The sequence below is a fragment of the Marmota marmota genome, unplaced genomic scaffold (genome assembly GCF_001458135.2).
Source record: "Marmota marmota marmota unplaced genomic scaffold, marMar, whole genome shotgun sequence".
Lineage (NCBI taxonomy): Eukaryota > Metazoa > Chordata > Mammalia > Rodentia > Sciuridae > Marmota > Marmota marmota.
In genome coordinates, this window is record NW_026000075.1 from 11,617,829 (window position 1) to 11,643,572 (window position 25,744).

Sequence of the window (25,744 nt, forward strand, 5' to 3'; positions counted from 1 at the left end):
GCCGGTCCTTGAGCGCGCGCGCCACCGCCGCAGCTGCAGGGAGCCGGCGCGGGTACGCAGACGATAGGCGTTCTGTGCCCGCTGAAAGGTGAAGACCTGACCTGAGGAAGATCTGGTGGAACTGGAACTGGAGCAAGCAGGGTTGGGGTATGCGGCCAGAGACGAGTCCTTACTCGGGAAGGGGGAAAGATGGATGGGAGAAGGGAGAAGAGCGCGCGTCCCGCCGGAGCTCAGGCCTTGCGGAGCCCGGCCGAGCCCGGCCAGGGATGCCAGCAGAATAGGGGGCGCTTGAGCGGTCGGGGCGGCGGCGCTGCGGGTAGAGGGCGGAGTTTGCGCCCGTTGCCCGAGGTCCAGGTGCTGCCGGCCAGCTCCTTTTATTCCCTCATCATTAGTGGGGACGTGCGGCCTGGGCCCGGTCCCCGATGTGGGATCTGAGCGGCGGCAGAGGGCCGAGCAGCGCGGCGCAGGACGGTCGCGGGGGGTCCGTTTATGCTGGGGTGGGGGGTGGGGGGGTGTAACTGGGGAACGAGACCTACTTCCCCCAGCGCAGCGCGGGTGAGCGCGGGAGACCAGTATGTCCCACCCCCCTTAAGTTCTTCTGAAGCTGCCTTCCCCACGTCCTCACCAATGGCTGGAAAAGTTTGTAGAGGCCGAAATCAGAAAGTGCCCATTAGATTTGAGTGAGTATCTTATAAATGCTGAAATAACGGACCCAAAATGCTTGGCATCTAACCCACCCGAAATGAAACATTTCCCTGCCTGCATGCCGGTTGTTAAAAAATGCACTCCAACTTTTTTGCGTAGGTTCCTCGGAAAAACTAGCATTTCCCCAGCCCACCATGGCCGACGAAATTGATTTCACTACCGGAGATGCTGGGGCTTCCAGCACTTATCCTATGCAGTGCTCGGCCCTGCGCAAAAACGGCTTTGTGGTGCTCAAAGGACGACCATGCAAAATAGTGGAGATGTCAACTTCCAAAACTGGAAAGCACGGTCATGCCAAGGTAAGTGCCCTTCCAAGTCATTCTTTGGCTTCTGGATTGAGATTTTGATCATTTACATTCCATTACAGATAATGAGTATCTATACTTAAAATTTTTTAGTAAAGACATTTTTTTTTCCTTTCCTCAGTTATTGAGTGATCAGCTATTGCTTTGAATGCTTGAAGATAGTATTCTCTTCCTGGGCCCTTATAATGTTTCATTAACTGGGAACTGAAACTTTCCTGAATCCTAGTGACCGCGAAGATCTATTCAGTTTACAGTTGAGAAAACCTTTACTAACAGTTCTAAGAAACCTATTTTCAGTCTTCTTATGTATTCTTATAATTGAACTACTGGGATTATAAACTATATTGAGTCTTGACATTTTATGATTCTGTTTGGTTGTTCACTGCATTTCAATTCTATGGCCACTACATTTTTTTAAGAAAGTAAAATTAGATGACCTTGGAAGGAGGAGAAAGAATCTGTTATAATCAGCATTGGTATTGTGTGCTCTTGGGTATGTACTGAGTGATACACTTGGCAGAGATTAAGCAGGTTTCCTGTTCTCCTCTATTAGGTACACCTTGTTGGAATTGATATTTTCACAGGCAAAAAATATGAAGATATTTGCCCTTCTACTCATAACATGGATGTTCCAAATATTAAGAGAAATGATTATCAAGTAAGTACTAATTTCCTTTAGAATGTTGATTTTTAAAAGTACAAATATTTTCTTCTAGCAGTAGTAATCTGACAAAACCCAACAGTAATTTTGAAGGTTTTCTTAATCAATTTTTAGGCATCACCTGTCTTACGAATTGGAGAAACAGATAGTGAGGTTTTTTGTTTTGTTCTTTTCCTAGCATTCCTGTATTTTTAAAAAGTTGAGCACGTCTCAGACCAAGTGACTGCATATTTTGACTAAGTCCAGTATTTGGTAAAATTACTGTGTTCTCTATTGTAAAATATACCAAATTTAGATAACTCCCTCCTGAGTGTTTTATTTTTTTCCCCCTAATCAGAGCTAAGACTTCCAAGAAACTATTGGATTTCATGTTCCTACCAACCAAGTTTTTTAATTAATAATAGTAAATCAGAGTTTGGTATTCTTAAGTAAGGAAATAAGTTGAAAAGTATAAATATAAAAAGTATATGCTCACTGAATATGGTAAAGAAAATATAAAAGCTGTGTAATTGGTTTATTTATATACATTGATGATGCTATGACCTTTTCTTAAATTAATAGATTTTAATTCCAATTATACTTTTAGATAGGTTGTGTTTGCTAATAACATTTTGTTGTTCAAGATATTGATGGTAACCAAATAATTAATATCATAGAATGTGGAAGCTCAGATTAATCATAAGTAATGCTATACTTGGAAGTATTCAATTTCTATATCAAGCATATCAGAAATTCACCATATCAAACTCTTTTCTGTTAATTTTATATAGTGAGAAATACAAGAGTGGCACTTGTATTATTCAACTTAGACTGAATCCTTTCTATACCTTTCATTGTATTATATAAATTTTAAAAGAATATTGCTATCATCTGGTATTTACCCAATGATTTTCTTTTATTCCATCAATATGCAAACATAGTTTTATGTAGTTTTAGTGTAGTAACAGTTATATATTTTTACTTTACTTTCTAGGTTGCTTTGGAGTCATTGTAAAAACCTGAATTGTCTTAATGTTAACAGAAAGTTAGGTTTTTTTTTTTTGTTGTTTTTTTGTTTTTTTTTTTTTTGCGGGGGGTGGATTTTGAGTCAAATAGATCTGGGTTTGGATCTAGTTTGGCCTCTTTCTAATTATATGGATTTTGGACAAGTTATGCAACCCCTCTGAACATTAGTCTCCCAGTCTACAAAACAAGAATGATGTGAGGATTAAATGATTAAACGTACCCCACGAGTAGATGAGTACAAAGAAGCAGTTCTGTTCGGCTCCCCTTTCCTATATAAAAACTCTACTTAATAATGTCATTACTGTTGGAACACTGAATTTAGATGTGGTACATAATTGCTCAATAAAAAAGTCATCAAGTGTGTGTATTTATTGTGTCAGTGGAGAGAGGGTAACAGCAGAATAAGAAAAATAAGGCTTATCATATAATTTTCTTTTGCCCTAAGTGTGAATACTTTGAATATTCAGTATGCATTATATTCAATAATATTCATTCAGCATCAAATCCTCATACCTGTTGCATGTGTCAGAAAGATAGTATCAGTAGTTCACATAATTAATTACTACTTTGATCAAGTTAGCCAGTCATTGATTGGAGTTCACAATTTAACATAGAGGAAAATTTTAATCTGGATTTTATTTTGATGCATAATGAGGCCCAGACTGGGGTTCAGCAGATGAACTGAAGTGAGGCCTTGGGTGTAAAAGTTTAAATAAAGACAAGTCTACTAGGGCAAAGGGGGAAAAAAATCAGTAACTTTTTCACTTAAAATTTTGATATTTTGGGGCTGTGGCTGTGGCTTAGTGGTGGAGCACGTGCCTCGCACGTGTGAGGCACTGGGTTTGAGTCTCAGCAGTACATAAAAAGAAATAAAGATATTGTGTCCATCTGCAACTAAAAAATTTTGTTCATCATGTCACTTTTGCATTCTAATTTTTTAAAAGTACTGTACTAAAATATTTGATCACTGAGGGTTTATTTTTTTAGGGGGATCCTTTCTTAATTTTGCAGCCAAGACAAGTGTTTCAGTCCAACTTAATTCCAGCCATTAGTATATAATTATGTGGGAGAGTGGATTAAAGGTTGATAAAAGCTAGATAGTTTGGGTATAGATTCCTACTTTGGCACTTTTTGGCTGTGTGACCTTGGCTGGCAAGTTACTTAACCTCTTGTCTCCATTTCTTTACATATAAAATGGGGTATGAATGATAAACTTCTCATGGAGTCATTTTAAGGCTTCATTAGTTAATAGGACATTGCATGGCATAGTAAATACTCAGTGCCCACATCTTCTCATTATCCAGCCAACATTATGGGACACTTATTTCTGTTCTTTTAAAAAAAGTTCTGTGCTTACAGTTTTATTTATTGTGCTATGGAGAAAGTCACTTATCTGTCCACATGCCTTAAGTAAATTCCTACTTTTTTTTTTTTTTATCATTTGGCTATGTTTAGTCCTTTATATTTCCTGAATTCAGTATTTTGAGTGTCAATTTGATAGCCAGCTAAAGTGAAATATGTATATCTGATCATTATAAGAATTTTTTAAAAATATTTATTTTTTAGGTGTAGATGGACACAACACAGTGCCTTTATTTTTATATGGTGCTGAGGTTCGAACCTGGGTCCTCCCCGGGCAAGGCGAGCGCTCTACCGCTGAGCCACAATCCCAGCCCTGATCATTATAATAATTAAAAATAAATATTCAGGGGCTGGAGTTGTGGCTCAGCGGTAGAGTGCTCTCCTGGCACTTGTGGGGCCTTGGGTTTGATCCTCAGCACCACATTATAAACCAATCAATCAATCAATCAATAAAATAAAGGTATTGTGTCCAACTATAACTGAAAAATACATTTTTTTAAAAAGTAAATGTTTAAGAAAAGAAACATTTGTAATTTTAACTTTGTGTATTTTTAATGTAAGTTCAGAATGAAAGAAATATTATCTCCTCAATTCCAAAATCAGCTTGGATTAGATGGCTAACTTCTATTACTTCTCCCAAAAGTAGTTATGGCCATTTGGAGCTCAGTGATGGTGTAAAATACAAATACATTCAGATGCCTTTGGAAATCTCTAAATTGATAAATCTAGAAATGCTCTTTCAGACTTCATGACTCCCCTGGGTTTTTTGGGGGGAGGTGGGTACTGGGATTGAACTCAAGAGCTGAGCCACATTCCCAGCCCTATTTTGTATTTTATTTGGAGACAGGGTCTCACTGAGTTGCTTAGTGCTTCACTATTGCTGAGGCTGGCTATGAACTCGCAATCCTCGTACCTCAGCCTCCTGAGCTGCTGGGATTACAGGTGTGCGCCACCATGCCTGGCTCTTGAATGTTTTTTAGAAAGTTCTGTGATGCTATGCATCCCACCCAAATTAAATGCTTTATGTATATTCACAGAAGTTTTATGTCATTCAAAGATTATTTTCCAGAAAGAAAACAAGTACAGGACACATAAAGTATATATTGTAGACTTTTGGATTATTGGTAAATTGCCAAAATGATGACTATTAAGTCCAAATAATAAATGATTTATCTTTTGAATGTTGAAATATGTGAGTTGAATTTTTTTTGTTGCAACTTAAAACACTAATGACGATAATAATGCTATGAATTTCCCTGAACTTAAAATCTTTTTATAATTTTAACATGCTCTGTGGATCATTGTGTTCCCTCATGGAAGCCAGTCTTTCTTTGGGAATAGAACACCTCAAAGCCAGTAGAATCCAGTATTGAAAAGACAAGAAGCAAATAATTTGCTACAGTATCATTAAGGGTAATAGTGAGAAATACTACCCTCTTTGGTTTTTAGACTTGTGTATTCTACTTTTGGGAAAAATAACTCCATATATGTTGTAACCTACTACAAAACAGCCCTAGACCCACAAAGTATTACCCAGCGGGTGATGTACATGAATCTTCAATAGGTCAAAGCACATAGTTTTGGAATGATGGAGTTCATGAACCAGTGATTTCTTTGGGTATCTTCCCATTGTCTCATTTTGCCTGTAAAATGAGATTTTTTTTAGTTGGAATTTATGTCATGTGAAATATTATGACAAGAATGAAGCATGTGGTAAATCCAGATGGGATTTTAGCAGGAGCACTACATGTAGGAAAGGCAAACCCATAAGAGTCTATTGCAGTAAGTCAAATCACTGCCTCTACCATGAAAGAAGGGATACAGTGTTATCAGATAGATAGCTGTTCCCTTTGGGAAATTGTGTCAGGGATCCTGTGCTGGTCTCTTCTGTGAGGTTCTCAGTAGGGGCTATTGTCAGATCAGAGTTAGTGGGAGAACTCCTGTGTCATTGAGCCCATTGAACAAGGACTGGAACAAGGTACCAAAAAGAAGCTGAATATCATTCACAGAACCCTCTTTTCTACCTAATTATTTACAACCTATTTTATAGCAGGTGCCCTTTGGTGAGCATTCATGGGATCTGGTCTTTAATTTTTATGGAAAGGTCCTTATTATCAGCAGTTTTCCTATCTTGTTCTTTTAGTGTCTTTGACCTTGCAGCCCAGCTCTTAACTCTGGCCCATAATCAGTATAAATCCAACCTCTAGTTCTCTGTTCTCCCACATCTAGTGGCCCTATCCCTTACCACTGCTCAGGGCCACGTCCAAATGGTGCATTATACTATGCATTAACACCTAGAAATTATTAAATTGTTTTTGTTTCATGGTCAACTGATTATAGGGAATTTCCCATCAAGCTATTGGGATGAGATGAAAGGGAAGAAGTATCAGTGTGAGATAAGAAGGTGCTTTCTGCATCCGAGCAACTTATACAGCTTGTTTGTTGATCTCATATATGCTACTTCCTCTTAGTGATGAGTGCTACTATGCATATCCAGCTTCATGACTTGGGTCAGTTGATGGTGGTGTCATTTGCTTAGGTGATATAATGGTAATGTTCAAGAATTCATTCTCTACCAGGAACCACTAACTGTGAGGAGGAGCTTGAAAGTGCTAGGAAAAAGAAGGAAGAAGTTGAAAGAAATAGGTCTTACCTAAACAAGTCTGTTTTAAAATAGATTGAAAAGCAGAATTCACAGATTAAAGCTAACAAAGCACTTGTAATGATGCTATATCTTCTCCAGCCTTCTGCTGCATACCAATAATACAAATGCAGGCAGAAAAAGTTTCCCTTTAATTCCTCCCTTTCAGTGTTCTTATTTATCCTGGCTATGTCATGGACAGAATCTATAATGACTAATTCTCCCTACACCCTTCCTTTTAGTTCATTCTTTGCTTCTTTAACTTATTGTGCCTCCCGACATTTAGTGGTGCTAAACATATAGTGCCCTTTATAGAATTCTTATATGCCATGGCATTTTTCCATCTTTTTATTTTGGAAATTTTCAAAGTATCAAAATCCTGTATACAGTGCATCATCCAGCTTCAACAATTACAATACATCTTGACAATCTTGTTTCATCTATACCCCACTGTTTTAGTCAGCTTTTTCACTGCTGTGACTAGAGGACCCAACCAGAACAATTGTAGAGGAGGAAAAGTTTATTTGCAGGCTCAGGTTTCAGAGGTCTAAGTCCATAGAAGGCTGGCTCCATTCCTTGGGGTTTGAGGTTAGACTGAACATCATGGCAGTTCAGCAAGCAGCTCACATCATGATCAGAAAGCAGAGTGTCTATACTCTCCAGATACAAAATATATACCCCAAACCGCGTCCCAATTCCCACCTCCTCCAGCCACACCCTACCACATCAGTTACCACTCACTCAGTCCCTATCAGGGGATTAAATCACTGATTGGGTTTAGACTCTTTCAACCCAAACATTTCTCCTGTGAAACTTCTTGAATTGTCTCACACATCAGCTTTTGGGAGACACCTCACATTTAAACCATAACACCTACATCTATTTTTTATTCTTGTAATTTCTGCCTTTTCATTATTTTGAAGCTAATTCCAGACATTTTCATTTTATCTACAAATGATAAAGCAAAAAACAAAACATATCACACCTAAAACTTACTAATTACTTAGTAGTATCAAATATATCCCATCAGTGGTGGTTATTGTTTTGTTTTATAGTTTATCTGAGTCAGGACCTAAATTAGGTCCATAAAATGAGATTGGCTTATATATCTGTTAATGCTATTTTAATCTGTAGCTTCTCTCTCATACATGTACTTGAATTCTCTCTTTCTCCAATTTTTTGTTGAAGAGACTGGGTCATTTGTTCTGCAGACTTTGTCACAGTCTGGGTTTTGCTAATTGCATTTTCTTGTTTAATGTGTTCCTCTGTCCTTAGTATTTCCTGAAGCTTTGGTAGTAAGATGAAGAGATGTGATCAGATTCAGTTTAGCTTTTTCTTTACTTCCTCTTCCTGCATTTTTAAAGAAGACTACTCTGAAGGTGATAATTCTCTGCAAATTCAAATTTTTTCAGGACAATTGGCAAATTTGAATATGGATTATATATAAGATAATAGGTTATCAATATTAAATTTCCTGATTTTGAAAAATAAACTTTATGTATTTAGTACTGAAAAGTCAGGATCTGTGAAAATTATTCTCAAGTGATTAAGTAAAAATAAGACTGTATGATATTTTATGTTTTACATATACAAAGAGAAAGTGCACATGTGGATAAATGTTAACTATAGGCGAATCTAGGGTAAAGAAATGGGATTTTATTGAATTCTTTTTGCAACTTTTCTATATATAATTTTTTTAAGATTCTTAATAATTTAAATGATCAAATAATTTATTTTCATTATTTTGTTTTTCTGCAGCTTAGTTTTGTTTTTGAAAACTTGCAATTTTATTTCATATCGCAATTTATTTTAATAAGATGTTTAATGTTTATACATTGTTTTACTAGATATTTTGCACTTTTACATTTGAAGTGCTTTCTATATTTTACCCCACAGTTTATTTTACGAATTCCTAACTCTTAAAAAATGCCAGTTTATAATTACCAAAATACTAGTATTATTTGGTTCCTCTGTGTCAGTCACTAGTTGCAATAGCAACCTTTAACTTTGAAGTAGTTCGAGTTCCACTTTAGCAAATTGCTGAAAGAGCAGAAATGAAAGATCTGCCTTGTAAGCATGTGGTTAATTGTTTAAACATTATCCTTCTTACCTCAACCTCTTTGTTCTTCACTCCTTTCCAACTACCTCACAAATGTTTGAGTAACTAAGAAGTTAATTAAAAGTGTTAGCTGGGTGCAGTGATGCATTTCTATAATCCCAGTTACTGGGAGACTGAGCAGGGGGATCAAGAGTTTGAGGCCAGCCTGGACAAGTCTGTGAGACCCTGTCTCAAAAGAAAATGTTTTATTGTTGCTCTGTAGGATGGCTTTTTTGATTTTGAGAATTTAGATATATTTGCAAACTCAACCTCTCCCATGATAAGTAGAGTTTCTGTGGAATGTCACTGCAGATTTGGTAAATGGTGTACATGGAGGAGAGCTTAGAAACTTGGTCCATGTGGTATGCCTGGGTTATATCACAGTGGTTAAAGGGAATCAAGGACCACATCTTTGACTCCTTTGGTATGTGTTAGCAGCTAGTCTTCTGGATGATTGGTCTTTTATGAAGTCGTTAGAATTCTAGGCACACTGATGGTGCATATGCTTTTAGAATAAGTGAGTAGGGACTGGCTGTTTCCTCATTTCAGTAATAAAAGAAATTCAATTATAGCAAAACTGTGTTTTTTTAATATTAGGTTAATAACTGGATTTGCTTCGTTAATGTCAGTAAGCTAGTGTTTGTTTTTAATCTGTTATTAGTAGTGAACTAGAGATAAAAAATTGTTAACTTTGGTTGTAGTCAAATTATAATAGAATTTTGTTTGTAGTAGTGCAAAATTGAAAATAATTTGATTGCCCAGTAATGGAAAAACAGTTAATTCAGTAACAAGCATATCCATGCACTTGTGTAATGGTTAGATAGATTAAGGTAAGTCTATATTTTCTAATAGAAATCTAAGGCCTGAAAAACAGCTTGCTGAAAAATACTGATCCCATTTTTTTTTTTTGAAAAGCAACCATATTTGTGTTGTATACTTAAATGTAAATGCTTCAGAATAAACTGTAAAAGCAGTCTAAACTGCTGAATAATACAGAGATTGGGCAGGAAGAGTACAGGAAGGAATGAATTTACTGTATTTTAGTCTGTATTTTATACTTTGGTGCTTTAGCAGTTTTAAACACCAACAATATATTAATGTATTACATATATTTATATAAATTAATGTGGATTGCAGTTTAACTGTGTAACATTACAAAGGAGTGGATATAATCTAATTAGTATAAATTTTATAATTTCTTCTAATAGCTGATATGCATTCAGGATGGTTACCTTTCCCTGCTGACAGAAACTGGTGAAGTTCGTGAGGATCTTAAACTGCCAGAAGGTGAACTAGGCAAAGAAATAGAAGGAAAGTACAATGCAGGTGAAGATGTGCAGGTAAAGACCTAGGAGAAGATTGTGTTTTTTAAACAATTTTATAAAAACTTTGGCCTAAATTATGAAGTGTTGAAATATTTATAGTTCTTTTTTTCCCTATTCCTTGGAGTGTCTTGCAAAATCCCAGTCTGAGAAATTCTACTTCAGGAAGCTATAAAGAAAGTAGATGATTGGGGAGGGGGGTTGTTACCCCTTTCCAAAGTCCATATACACAAAATATCTGCAAATACACAGTATATGGTAAATTAAATATATCTTGTATATGTATTGCCTTCTGGGTAACTTTTGCCTGCATTTTTTTCCTTCTAGGTGTCTGTCATGTGTGCAATGAGTGAAGAATATGCTGTAGCCATAAAGCCCTGCAAATAAATGGGGACATAAGGCATGAGCAAACAGTTTAGGTCTGGATCAACTGCAGATCTAAAGTTTGGTTCTAAGTTGTCACCAAAGCTATGGCCTTCATAAGCAACCTCATTTTTGTTTTTTTTAACTGTTTTGAAATTGTGCTGGTTCATTTTGCTGGTAGTTGGTAACTTAACCAAAAAAAAAAAAAAATCAAGATATATAATTCTTTTTTTTTTTTAATTTTGTGTCTTTCCTATAACATTCCTGTGGTTTTCAGTATGTGAGTCCAAGAAACATAAAGCTTCAGCAAATGTGATTTGTCTGAGCAAATCATTCCTTAATTTTAATAAAATGATAAGTTAAACCAGGGTTTTAAAAGATAATGTAGCATTTGGTGGTATTGAAATACCACGTTTAAGTTGAATTGCTTTGCATTAATTTCAAACTAATGTCATAGAATACATAAATTATGGTTTAAAATTGTCAGTTTTAGCCTGTGTGTGGCAAATACATCTTTAAACAAAAATCATGTTATTAAAAAGCGTCAGTTACCTTGGTGGTTGTGTGGAATGATATACATTACCTCGATCATACCATTCTTTGCCACATTGTTGGTAGACTTACACCTTACATGGTGGTTTTAGTACTTGCTTGTCATTGACAGAGGGACATTGAGCTGTTGGATGAAAATTCGCATGTTAGACTGTAAAGAAGACAAAAAGGACAGTGGCAAAGGAGGTTGGTTAACTCTAGGTTTTGACTTGAGACCTTTGTAATCAGCATAAAAAATAGAAAGTAGCTTTTTAGTTATATTTTTGCTTTTAACTTTTGTCCCCCTTAACCCCCTGGCACTGAAAGGACTGACCTGCTTTACAGGACACTAACGCAGTGCTTTTTTTGCAACCATGTTGAATAAGTGTTGGCATTTATCAGTAATTGCTCCTTTTCAACCATTTTAAAGTATTTTTTTTGACCTTAAAATATTACTTAGACTAAAACTGGGAATTCTTAAATTGAGTTGGAATTCTTAACTTTATATTGATTTGTTAAATTTATGCATATTTTTTCTAAAGTGAAATGAAAGTCAATCATGGAAGAAATGTTACTTTATTTAAAATTATTATTTAACTTATTTTAAGTATATGTATTTTTTCTGTTTTCTGTCTTAATTCAGTACTGATGTAAAATAGAACTAGGAAAGAATTATATAAGCCAAATTATTTTTTAAAGAAGTGTTTCAAGTGACATAACTGCACTTCCATTTTTTTTAGATCATTCTGTCACACACACACACACGTGTGTGTATCACACACACAGGAGTATATGTACTCATTCCAAATTTACTTGTTCCAAAATAAGACATCATTATAGAGTTTGTGAAGACCTTTAACTCAATAGTAATGATTATATTGGAGTGGAAATCATTTATCTCAGTAATGCCTTGATTCTCTAAGACAAGTTCTGAGATCTCTCCCATCATGCCTTGACCTCGAAGGGCTTTGTTCCTATCATCTAAAGAAAAATATATATGATGATGTAACTGATCTAATCAGTGACTAGAAAGAGTGTTAGGAACATAAGATCTCCAAATTTTAGTTGCTTAATTTGTACACACTTTAAAATCTTGTCTTGGCCTCAGCAAACCCAGTTAGACAAGAAGCAAGATACTTTTAAGAGAAGTGCAAGGAAGAGGATTCTAAAGCACAAGAAATATTGAGGTGTTATAGTAATTGATTTTAGTATGACATTAGCTTTTGCCCATCCAAAGCACAATTAGGAATTAGGCTAAATTCTTTCCAGTATGCTGTTTAAGTATCTACTACATATTGCTCTAGTTTTTGTAGTTCTATAATCTCTAATGTGTATCTTACTTGCTACTGGTTGACATTACCCACAGGAATTCCAGAAAGTTATTAATCTGTGCTGCTTGCTGGTCATTCATCTGGTCCCACTTAGCCATACTAGAGTTCTGATTTAGTATTAGTTCTGGATTAGCATGCCCTTGTTCTTTTCCTAATTTGTCAAATTTCACATAAATATGTTTTCAATTGTGATATAAGTATGTACAAATGATAATAATGCATCTCTATCTCCATACCTTGAATGACAAAAGTTATTTATGCATAAGTATTGCATTTTAAATACTATATGAAGTGTAAATACTCTAACATAATTATATAGATTTTAAAGATATGGGACTATTTATTTTCACATAAGTCAATAGATGTTTCTCTAGAACAAAATATTTCATTTAGTAAAGCTTTATAAATTGTATTAAAAGGAAGCAGGGAACATATATTTTTTAACATAGAACAGAAGTGACTTCATTCTTTTTTGACATCAGAGAAATGTTAAAAGTTGATTCCTACTATTTGTTGTACTTTTTTGTAGCACAATGTTAAATATCACAAGTTACCATGTGCAGAATATAAATTGTCATGTTGATAGATTAAACAATGATATACCATTTTTGTCTGTACACATTTCACCAGTTTATAGACAGTATTAACAGGTTTCTTTCTAAGACAACATGTTTTATTTCTACTGTGAAGACTTTGTTACACCTTATTTGCTATAAAGTTGTATACTCTCTGACAGATTCAAATCATTGCTGCTTTGACTCAGCATTTGCACCATAACATAATTGTGATATTCTTTCATGCTCCCCTCCAAGGGCTGTCAGTCACTTGAAGAAATTGTTGCTAATGAAGCTCTTGATTCAGTTTCCCTTAATGGTACAAATTTCTGTACCATGCTTTATATTAATTACCAAAACTCCTGCAGCCAGACCATGATATCTTTAACAGGAGATGCTGCAATAAAATGTTTAGGCTATAAAACTTGGCGACACAATTTTTCATTACAGCACAATGTGAGTGTGTACATGTGCACACATAGCTTTGTATGTTTGTTCTTTTTCCAAAGTCTTTCCCACTATTAAAAGTACTGTAGTCTGGTAGTGCCTCAAATGTTGGTAACTTTTAAATTTTAATTTACAACTTTTCCAGAATTTGTTTTTGTACTTTAAGGTTTCTCAATTAGATTGTTTCTATTTGAGCTGTAATTTGAATGCATTATTCTCAGGGCTGTTTGTGCTTAGAGCTGAAGTTTTATTATTTAAAGCTAACTGCCTGAAAGTATATTGCAAACTATTCCCAAATTGTAACACTGTACTACATACATATAAAAAAATCCTTAATATCCACATATTTAAACTACATGCTAGGTATTTAAGAAAAATGGAATATTAGTAGCAGTTTTACTGAAATCTTGCCATATTTTCCATTTTAGAACAGAATTGGGTGGTCTTATCTTAGAGCCCTAATCTTAGAAATATTTGATAGCATTCCTTTGGCATGGACCCCAAAGATGGTTTTAGAGCCAAACATTTATGTAGTGGTTCTCAAACATATTTAGGGATAATAGACTGAAAATTCATAATGCTCTTTTGGGTACCTTAAAATGTTTACATACTGAATTCTATAATATTGACTAGGAATACATTTCCTGTGAGAAAATATGGCTCTTAAGCAGTATAAGAGAAAAAATATAAGCATATTTCCATAAACAAGTAGGTTGTACTTATAGTTCTGATAGTTTCAAATTCTCCAATATTATCTAGACATATTTCATAGGTTTCATGCTTATTTTTTTCCCTGCTAGCATTCAGACAATAGGCAACAAAGATTTAAGAAAAATTTATAGTGAAAAATCCTAAAATTGAGAAAATTCAATCTATTAACTTTGATCTATTAAATTTTTTCCTCTGAATTGGGTATATGGCATCATTATTTGATTTTAGCAGGGAACATTTGGATTTAGTTTACAGAACACAGATGTTCTGTGGGAACATGGCTTAAAGTCACTTTATAATTTAATCTTTTTCTATTAAATAAACATCCGAACACCAACTTAACTACCAAGTGAGGTCAAGTGCCTGAAAAGTGCTGTATACATCTAATAAACATTTTTTTCTTTATGTGAAAGATGCATCTTAAAGCAATGCATACCAAGCTTTCACCTGCGAGAAAATACTTTTGCCAAACCTTGTCATTCACCACTAGATCCTTCTCTTTTCAACAGTTTGAAACCTATTTTACCATAAAAAAAAAGAGATTATCTGATTTATTTGAAGTCCCTAAAACTATTTCCTGTTATTGGTAGAATTAGTTTTATCTTAGTTTAAGAATGCACTTTTTAAAAAACCCTGGACACTAAACTGTATTCAGCAATGTCTGAGCAGCTTGTCAAGTTAGTTGTGATCTTTCTTGAGAAAAATTCTTTATTGTGGTTAATATCTACTATGAGCACTCTTTTGCTTATTATGAATCATAATGAAAATTGCTAGTTCTATACTAATATAATGAAAATGACTAGTTCTGTAATCAATTTATGTACTTTTGTCCTCCTACCCCTAAACAAAATAGTTGAAACTGCATTATCTAATCAGTTGGCACTTTATTAGTAATACATTTTATTTGTATTAGATATAGAACTCTTGCTTTTACTTGCAGAGACTCAAATGTTTTCGCCAAAACTTTAAAATTGTAAAATATGTAGTATGAATATTATAATTGTGTATTTTACATTTCAAAAATGGGTAAAATCCACTTGTGAAGTCTTTGGCTATACTAAAATATCCTTTAAAATGTAGATGGTAAACATCAGTTATAACATTTTGTTACCTTAAGATATATTTGTCTGTTAACTTTATCAGTTACATGAAATAAAATAAAGTTAATTAACAGCTTGCACTATTTTGTATATGTACATTCAAAAATGTTTTCTTACTAGAAAATTGTATTATATACCAGCTTTTGGGCTAAGAATGTTAATTTTTATATTTTAGTTCCAGGTTTAGGCACAATTTTTTTTACGTTCTTATTCTTAAAGTGACCTAAAAACAGTCACTTGGTTCAGGATTGAACAGAATTGAACAGGTTCAAGAACGTAAAAACACCTTCCCCTCTTCTTCCTATCCCTGTGGACCCTTCCAGAGGCACTTAATGCAAGAGAGGTTAATATTCTTCTCTCTCCTGACCTCCTGGGGTCTGAGGTGTTTCTTCCCTGTTAGCTGGGATTGCTCTTCTCTTTCCACAGTGACATAAGCGGTGTGGTGAGTCCCTGAAGCAATCTTTACCATTCTTTCATCCTCACTGTGTCTACTCCATACCACCTGAATAGATTTATCTTTCGGCGGCTCAGCAGTTTCTTCGTTCTATACACTGAAAAGTTCTAGAATATCTCTCCTGAACTGTGAGCCATGCCAGGGCTACAATGGCATTTGTTACCTCATATCCATGATCATTGTTGCTAATGTCTTTAACCTTCCAAACCCAGAAAACAAAGTTGCTGGAAAAGAAATACTAGATTAGTCTTTCAGCCCCAAAATCCCCTGCTTTCTTTTTCTTTTTCACCTTTTGCCACATGCAAATATTTGGAGCCCAGTTTCTCAGAGGTATACATGGGAGGTTTTAAAAAAAATAGTGAAAAGGGCTAATTATGTATTGTATTTTAAAACCTGTCTCCATTTCTCCCTGCCCACCCCCCAGCAATTAAACATCTTATCCAAATAGGAGGTACCTTTCTGTGAATCACCACATCTACAACTCATGCCTCCTGTCTAAAGTGTGTCCTCCACCAGGAATTTAAAACATCTATTCCCATAATACATTCAGCAATATAATTTACAATCCTTGTGTATATATTGGCTCAAAAAAAAAAAAAAAAAAAAAACCCTTACAAGGTCATATCAGTTCATTGATTTGGGAATTATTTCTGAACCTAGTCAAAATAATTCTTTGGCCACACCCATGGTTGTTTTCCAATACACCCATGTGTATCTATATAAAGTAGTATCAGAGGGAAATTCATAGTCCTAACGTCAGTATTAACAACAACAACAAAAAGTGAACATAAGTGAGTTAAATTTCTGAAACAGCTAGAAAAATAAACCAAGAGAAAACAAGGAAGGAAATGACAAAGATACAACCAGAAATTGAGATAAATAGAAAAAGCAAATTAAAAAACAATTTTTTTGAAACAGACTAATGGATTGGAAAAATCATTGGTTAATTTAAGGAAAATGAAGAAAGTACAAATATAAAAAAAACAAGACTAGGAAAAACAGCAATGCAAAAGAAAGCACAGGAAACTGAAAATTGCAAATAAAATTGAAAATCCAGCTGATGATCATTTCTTAGAAAAATATGGTTATTAAAATTGATCTCAGAGTAAATAGAAAGTTTAAGTAGAATAATTTTAATATAATAAAGTTATCAAGAAACACACAAAAAACCAAACACTTAAAAAGAAAACCAAGTCCAAGTGGTTTCACAGTAGAATTTTACAAAACTTTAAGAGTCCAGATAGTCACAACATGACCATACAAATTGTTTCAGAATATAAAAAAAAATGAAAATACCTAAACTCTATGAAGTAAGTATAACATTGATACCTAAACCTGTTAAAGAGTAACCAGAAGGGGCTGAGGTTGTGGCTCAGTGGTAGAGTGCTCGATGAGCATGTGTGAGGTACTGGGTTTGATCCTTGGCACCACATAAAAATAAAGGTATGTGTTCACCTACAACTAACATTATATATATATATATATATACACACACATACATACACATACATACATATATATACATATATATATATAATTAAGAGTTACCAGAAGAAATATATTGATGCAAACATCCTAAATACATTATTATTAGATTTTAGACTCAAATACCACATAAAGAAAATAATATACCATGACTCTACAGAATTTATATCAAGAATACAAGAATGGTTCAATTTTAGAAAATTGATTAATTCACTATCATAAGAAATATATTAATGCACTAGGAAATCAATACCTATCTCTTTTTTTCTCTCTCACCAGGGATTGACCTTCAGGGGCACTTAATCACTAAGCCACATGCTCCAGCCCTTTTTATTTTTTTTTTTATTTTGAGACAGGATCTTGCTAAGTTGCTTAGGGTCTCCCTACGCAAACTCCAAACACTAGCCTTTGACTTAATGGAGAAATGCTAAATGCATTCTTGCTAAGGTCAAGAACCAGGCATGAAAGCCCACTATTTTGGCCAGTATAACACTCTTTTGAAAGTATTGGCAGGGCAATTGGAAATAGAAAACAATTAGACACATTAGAAGTATAAAGGTAAAATAAAAAATAAAACTAGTTTTTGTTTCCAGATGATCTGATAGTTTGCCTGAAAGTCCCAGATAATCAATAAAGTTAACTCTAATATTAAAATTATTCAGTAAGGTAGCAGAATATAAAATTAACATGCAAATGATGGGTTGTAGCCCTTCTGTTTGAATAATGGGATACTGAGAACAAACTTACTACTACTGAAGAATATTACTTTTAAAGTCTTGATTCTATGTATGCATGTCTCTTTGTTATACTCATTAATGAAAGCTAAGGGGACCAGGCTAAGTAACTGCTGCTTGCTCTTTCTTTATTAATTTTATTAGAGAACATTAAAAACTGATTAAAAAGTTGATGCTTCCTTCCATGCATCTTTTCTCTTGATGTGTATTTAAAAAGATGTAAGTTATATGTTCTTATTATTTTTAACTAATTGCAGTTTCAGCTAGGTAAAATTTTTTATTATATAATGCTACTTGAATTCTGAATACTGAATCAAGATGATTATTTAAGATAATAAGTACCATTTTATTGCTTAATTAACCTTTAAAATGAGATCAAATATATTTTTCATTGCTTAATTTTATTACTACTTGTTTTCCACTTATTTAATCATTTTCCCATTGGATATTTAGATTATTTCCATTTTGACTACTTTAAATAATGCTTTGAGAAAATTTTTAATTAAAATTATCTTCTTAATGTGAAAAGAAATGACTATGAAAGAAAATTTAAAAAGCAAAAAAGGTAATGCATGAAAATATCTAAAATTCCATCTGCTCAGAAACAGCTATTTAATGTTTTGGGGCATTCAAGCCTATGCATGTGTGTGTGTAGTTATATATCATGTCTATCTCCTTCCAATAACATAAATTTAAGAAAACTGATGTACTATACATATGTTTTCAGTTTAAAAAAATCTTTTTATTTAGAAATAATTAAATCTTGCCAAAGCTTACAAAAATAGTTCAAGAATACCCACATAATACCTTTATTCAGACTTTTTTACCTATCCATTTTCCCAATTTATCATTTCTCTCTCTGAATACTAATGTGTTTGCTCTCCAAATCTTGTTTGCATGGAAGGACTGCAGCCCATACTTTGCCAAAGTTGTGCAGTTTGTTTCCACAAGTGATGTTTGCATTACAACAACATTTGAATACATTTTTCCAGAGATAATGCAATGATGCTCGACAGGTGACACTTTGTGACCCATAGCATGGAAAGAAATGAAGTGATATTTTTGCTACACATACAAACCCTATTATTTTTACAATGCTTAATTGATGATAACTGATGAATGGAAACTTTTGTTCAAGAAAAGGGAAATTTTTTTTGAGAATTTAAAAAGTTTTAATGTTTATGACAGAGAAAGTTTACAAAACAGAAAAATGAGAGGATACTGAACAAAGGGCTAATTACAAAAGATGGAACACAATACATATGACTTTCAGAATATCTTGAAGTCACAAAACATAAGGGCTCTATCAAAACTACCAAAGAATTCTACAAGACATCAATGAATACAAAAATTGAATAGTTCTATAAACCTAAATTAGTACAGATGCAGGTCTAAGAATGTTTTTAAGAGGATACAATAAAAAGGGAATAAATATATAAACAAGGACAAAAAAAGAGCTACATAAATCCTATCCTGACTCCCAGAAAATTTTACTACCAACATTGTATTTCCCTGGATACATTTAGGTAAAAGAGAGCAGCATACTATCAAGAAAAGGGAAATTTAGATATCTTTTTTCTTTTATGAATCAGCTTCTAACAAATAGGATGGGTTTTAATAATTAAATTTCAGAGATGTAGACATTGTCTACTTTCTATATTACAGTGTGATCCTTTGTGCTATTAATAGAGCTGGAGCCTTCCAAAAGAGAACACTACAGAATACCATGGATCTTCTGCTCCTGTAGCAAACTTTGATGCATGAGTCCAGGAACAGATTCAGAGCTTCACGAAAAGCAGATGTATGAAATACAAATAGACCATGACAGATAACTTTATTCAGAGTCCTTTTTGTCTGCATGTCACAGTATTTTTTTCATGGTTCAAAATACATACTTTTGATACTTTCATAGATAAATGTTTGTGGCTTGTTTATAAACATTCACAAACATATAAACATTCATAAACATACCTTTAATCTTTCTAGTACAAAATACTAGTGTAGATTTTTAAAGTTTTATGTTGACCACAAGGTTTATGTTTTTTCACATGTACATTGATCTATACAATGTATATATTAGAAAATTAATGAGGGTTTTTAGATTGTCTTCTCTCCACCATTTTGCCATAAGTGGCAGACATATATAGGTGTGTGTTTATGTTTCAGAGCTCTCTATTCCATTTGTCTCTATGTCTAGCCTTGAAACAATATTTCACAGTTTTAATTATGGTATCTTAGTCTAAACACAGAGAGTCCTCCCATTTTATTCTAAGATCACATTGAATCTACAAGTCAATCTGGGAAAACTGACATCTTTAGTATATTGGGCTTCCAATTTGTCAGCATTGAGCATCCTTCTACTGACTTGGGAATTCTTTAGTCCACTCCCCCATATATCTCATGTGTGTGTGTGTATACATATATATGTATGTATACATATACATATATGCATGTATATATGTGTGTGTACATACATATTTATACACATACATGGATGACATATAGTTATATAGGGATATATAAGATAACTATATATAACATACAGTTATATAGGGATATATAAGATAACATATAGTTATATAGGGATATATAAGATATACAGATAACTCCAGAGTGCTGTTTGACTAAATGTTAGCATTTTTTAAGCAACTATATACATGGATCTTTCACATCTTTTATTACCTTTTTCTTAGGTATTTTATAAATTTTATGCTACTGGAAATGATACTTTCTTAAAATTCCATTTTCTAATTTATTGCTGATTAATAGATACGTAATTGGTTTTAGTACATAAACTTTGCATCCAGGAATATTAATAAATTCACAAACTAATTCTGATCATTTATCTGTAGATTCTTTTAAATTTTGTACAGATATAATACTATCAACTAAAAATAACATGATTGCCCAGTCTCATACATGATACATTGCTGGGTATGGTTTGCTAGTAATTTATCTGTGATTATGGTGTGTGTATTGAATGTAACAATTTTCCTGTCTTGAAATGTCCTTGTCCTTTAGCTTTTAGTGTCAAGGTTATGTTGACCTAATAAAATGATTTAGGTGTGTCTAATTTTCTGTTATCTGAGTTTATGTAAAATTGGTCTCATTGCCTATTGGCTCTATGCAGTTGATCAATTTAGGAAATAATCCCAGGTGGAAGAAGTAAGGAACTGAGAAGAACTGGGAGGGAGCTGAAGCAAATATAATGTGCTAGCAAAAACAGAGGCTTAATCCTGACAGGGATCTTCCATGAAGCCCTATGGAATGTACTTCTGAACTGTTTACTTAAGAGAAGCAGTAGCAACCAGGTTTATGCAGATGAAACTTGATAGCATCTCCCTACACATTTTTCACTTCTACCCCAGGGCTTCTCTGAAAAGAGGCATGGGTCATTTGTGGGAACCTTCCCACCAACACTCACAGGGGTTCACAATATCGAAGTGGAAGGGAGCTAACACCCTAAGAGCAGCCATTTTTCAATGAAGAACAGGAAACTGGGTAAATGCTCCCCTGAATTGGAATAAAAGGTAAACAGAATAGGAATTTGGTCATAAAGCTGATATATTTCTCAGTTGCTTGACAAAATTCACTAATCAAGCTATCGTTCATTTTTCTTATAGAAAGGTTTTAATTAAAAACTTAATTCATTTCTGCCAGGTATGATGGTGAATGAAAATAAGTGCTGTAATCCTAGCAACTGAGGAGGGTGAGGCAGGAAGATTATAAATTCAAGTCCAGTCTGGGAAACTCAGCAAAACCCTGTCTCAAAATTAAAAACGATGGGGGTAGTACTGAGAGTGGAACTCAGTGGTAGAGCATGCCTGGTTTCAACTCCCAATACCAACAACCAAAAGTTAATTCATTTAAAAGATATAGAAATCTCCAGACATCCTGTTTCTTCTTCTGTAAATTCTGAAAAGTTTTTTTCATTGTACACAATTGCAGCACTTTTCATTTTTTTGCTGTACAAGACCATAACATTGCAGTCATACATGTACCTAGGGTAATGATGCCCATGTCCTTTCATCATCTTTCCTGTCCCCATGTTCCCTCCCCCTCCCCCGCCCTTTGCCCAAAGTTCTTCCATTTCTCCCATGCCCCCCCCCAATATGGATCAGCGTCCACTTATCAGAGAGAACATTTAACCTTTGGTTTTGGGGGGATTGGCTTACTTTGCTTAACATGATATTCTCCTACTCCATCCATTTAGCTGCAAATGCCATAATTTTATTCTCTTTTAATGCTGATGAAAAGTCGTATTTTCTAGGCATTTCTTATTTCATTTATTTTGCCATATTTTGGCATACAGTAAAATTTATGACTTATTGAAATGTAACATGTAGAAAAATGGCAGATCATAATTTACAGCTTAATGTTTTCATAAAACATACTTGATAATATAAACATTATCAAGTTCAAGACAGAACAGAAACAGCACCCTAAGCCCATAGAGCAGATATAATTATTATTGTAAACATCGCTAATATTTAGATTTGCTCACAAATTAGTCATTTTCTTTGTTTACCATTTCTTGTGGCATCTGGGCCTTCTTTCTAGGATTATTTTCCTTCTCCTGAAGTATATCATTCAGAATTCTTTCCTAAGGATCAGTTAGTGGCAAACTCAGTTTTATGGTCTGAAGATGTCATAAATGCCTCTTTATTCATGAAAGATAGCTTATACTTAGAAGCTCCAGGAAGATAGTATTCCCTTGTTGTTGGCTTTCATGGCTGTGGAGGTGAAGTCAGTTATTGGTATAATTCCTTTAGTGGATATTTAGTCTTTTCCCTCTCTGGGTTCTTTTGAAATAAATTTTTGCCTTTGTGTTTTGAAATTTCACTAAAATGTTTCTAAAGTTATCCCACTTGTGGTTCACTTGGCTTTCTGGGTTTGATAATTCAGCCATTACCTATCTATGTAGTTATCACTTTCCCCCTCCATTATCTCTACTATGTCCTTCTAGATCTCCCAGTTGACATAACTGGAACAAATTTACTTGAATATCCCTGTCTTCTTAGTCTACCTTTTATACTTTTCTTTAATTTTCATTTCTTGTTTTATTTTTTATTTATCAAAACATAATCTCAATATGTTGTTATGTTGCTGAGGTTGGTCTCAAACTTAAGATCTCTTAAGAGATCTTCCTGCCTCAGTCCCACTAGTAGCTGGGACTATAGGAATGTACCACCATGCCCTGCTTTTTTTCTTTCATTTTCTAGGTTGTAGTCTAAGTAAATGCCCCCATTCATTAGTTTTCCCTTCAACTATGTCTACTCTCCTGTTTAACTCAATTACTTCTAATTTTAGTTTTTCTACTTTTAATTACTAGAAGTTCTTTGTTGCTCAGTTGTTTTTAAAATGCTGGCAAATATTGTCTTAGGTTTCCATATTTTTTGAATACTTTTAGCTCTTAAAATATTAAAAATGTTTATTTTATATTTTGTATCCTATAGTTTCAATATACACAGTCTCTGTGGGTCTGATTTTAATAGTGTTTGGGGGTTGATTTTTATTCATGGAAGAGATCAACATTTGAGTCAGTAGACCGAGTAGGGAAGAGTAACACAAATGTAAATAGACCTCACTTCAGTCCATTGAGGACCAAGATAAAGCAAAAAAAATGGAGGAAGGGCACATGGTCTCTCTCCCTGAACTGGGACATTTGTCCTTTACTGCCCTTGGACATAGGAGTTCCTGGTTCTTGGACTTTTGGAATCAAACAGAATTCCACCACTAGTTTTTCTCATTGTCTGCAAGCATACAAAAGATGGTGGAGGATTTCTTGGCCTTCATAATCATGTAAGCCAATTCCCAGTTGTGTTTCTCTAGAGAACACTGCGTAAAACAGTTATCAAATGGGAGGTCCTCATTCGTGAATATTTGATTTGTGTTCTTTCAGAAAATTTTCTGGATGCATTTAAAACATACTCAAAAAAGTTATTAACAAAGTATATAATACCATATAATTAGTGTATAGCTATTATTTAATTACATATTAAGGAAATATGTAAGTATTTCCATATATATATAGTTTTCCTATGTTTTTGTGATTTAAAAAACAAATGGTTAGCTCATATTTCTACAAGTTCCTCTCAGAGAATTCTTTGTGCCTGGATTTAAAACTGTATTTCTCCAGAAAGCATTTGTGTTTACCTCTGCCTGGAACTAACAATCCAAGCACACATTACTAGATTTTTAGTTTGAACCTTTTTCATGCTATTTGGGTAGAGTTAATTCAAACTCCAAATACAAATAAGCATGGCTTGCCATTTTAACCTCCAAAATATTCTTTTATTTTTCTACCAGCTTATTATACATTAAATGTTATTTATAAAACTATTTAGCCATTTCTTAAAGGTAGCTACATATTGAGGGATTTTCTAACAATGTAGTCTATGATATGGTCCTTCTGTATTTTTTAAAACTAATCTGTTTATTTGGGCTCTTAGTATCATGTAGATTCAATGACTGAAGTTTATATTAGAAGTATATCTGTACCTTGTATTCAAATATCTGGAAAGGCCACTTCATTTTTGGATCTTTCCATACATTGTTACATCTGTTTTAGAGTCTTCTTTCAAAATAAAAAATAACTGAGATGTTGATTATGTTGCTGTTAATACATACCATGTGGAAAAAATTCCACAGTTTGAAAAGAACTGAGTTATTTACAACATTTAGTCTTCCCATCTATACATTTCTGGTTAATATTTTTCTTAGCTTTTCTTTTTCCTAATTAAAAGAAAACAATTCCCCCAATCATATTTCTAATTAATTATTTTGACACATATTGGTTTTTTACATCCCCTTTGTGCAAATGGCTTAATCATTTTTAAGGAGTTTATTGTCATGACATAGAAAGCTGTCAAAGTAAAATAAAATCATACACACATTAATTAATGATTTTTTAAAAAATATCCAATAATGCAAGGATCATTTTTGCTCTGCAGCTTAGGCAGCCACTGAGAAGAAAATGCATTTGTCCCCCCTTCCTTTAATGTTTGGAAAAGAAATGAAATTACTGTGGTTCTTGAGATTAACAACTAAAAATTCTTGTTGAAATGGAATTTTTTCCTAGGAATTTCTTCTAGTCAGTCTCTGCATGCTTTATTAAAGCATAGTTTCCACTATAACTAATTGCTGGTATAAAGCACAAACACAATTATCATTTTCTAGGGTCATTTTCTAAATTAACAACAAAATTCCATTCCACTCTTATCCCTGCCTAAAGGTATAATAGCTTCATCTCCACACAAAAGGTATGGCTGTTAAATACTGAGAGGCATACCACTTTTCTGATCTAATATCAGTTAGAATCTTACAAAAATCAAAAACTGTTTTTTCCCTTTATCATCAAGGTACCTCCACCCTTATGTGCCTTGTACAAATTGATAGTCCCCACCAGATATTCATTGAATATTAACTGGGAAGCATTTTAGATGAAAGATAGTAGACCTGGAGTTACCTCTAGAAACCAGAATAATTTATACCCAATGTTCAAACAAGAAGTAGATACCACGCGTTTTTCCCATTAGATTTTCCCTCCGAGAACCGAGTTTATTTTGGTTCCCCGAAGCACGGATTTCCCTCAACAGTCATTTAGAAAACGGTTCACAGACAAGATACAAATAACTTTTCCGCGAAGTCTTATAACTGCAATATGAGAGACGATCCCTAATCAACCCGAAACATTGCCTTGCCCTGACTGCACAGAAGGTCCAGGTGATTCGTGAAAAGATGACTCCAGCATTCCTTGTGTGATTTCATCTGGGAGTAACCACAGGGTAACTGCAGAAATCCCCGTGGCTTCTAGGAATTCCTTAGGAGCCAAAAGCGGAGAACATTTCGACCACGACCGCTGGAAGGCGCTCGCAGAATACCTGACGCCAACAGAGGCCACTCTCCTGGGGCCACAGCCACGGTTTCCTAGGT

At 34.1% G+C, this 25,744-nt stretch overlaps 1 protein-coding gene across 3 annotated transcripts; it reads left to right on the top strand.

The window, feature by feature from the left end:
- Positions 1 to 14: 14 nt before the first annotated feature.
- On the top strand, positions 15 to 15,216 carry Eif5a2 (eukaryotic translation initiation factor 5A2). Of its 3 annotated transcripts, none has more exons than XM_015494273.2 (5): positions 15 to 147; positions 805 to 1,004; positions 1,564 to 1,668; positions 9,986 to 10,117; positions 10,427 to 15,216. In XM_015494273.2, exons 2-5 carry the CDS (start codon positions 840 to 842, stop codon positions 10,484 to 10,486), a joined length of 462 nt encoding a protein of 153 aa, XP_015349759.1. In that variant the 5' UTR covers positions 15 to 147; positions 805 to 839; the 3' UTR covers positions 10,487 to 15,216. The 3 variants fall into 3 exon arrangements, with proteins under 3 accessions (XP_015349759.1, XP_048670262.1, XP_048670263.1); XM_048814305.1 differs by having other exon boundaries at positions 22 to 88; XM_048814306.1 differs by lacking the exon at positions 15 to 147 and adding an exon at positions 534 to 680.
- Positions 15,217 to 25,744: the final 10,528 nt, after the last annotated feature.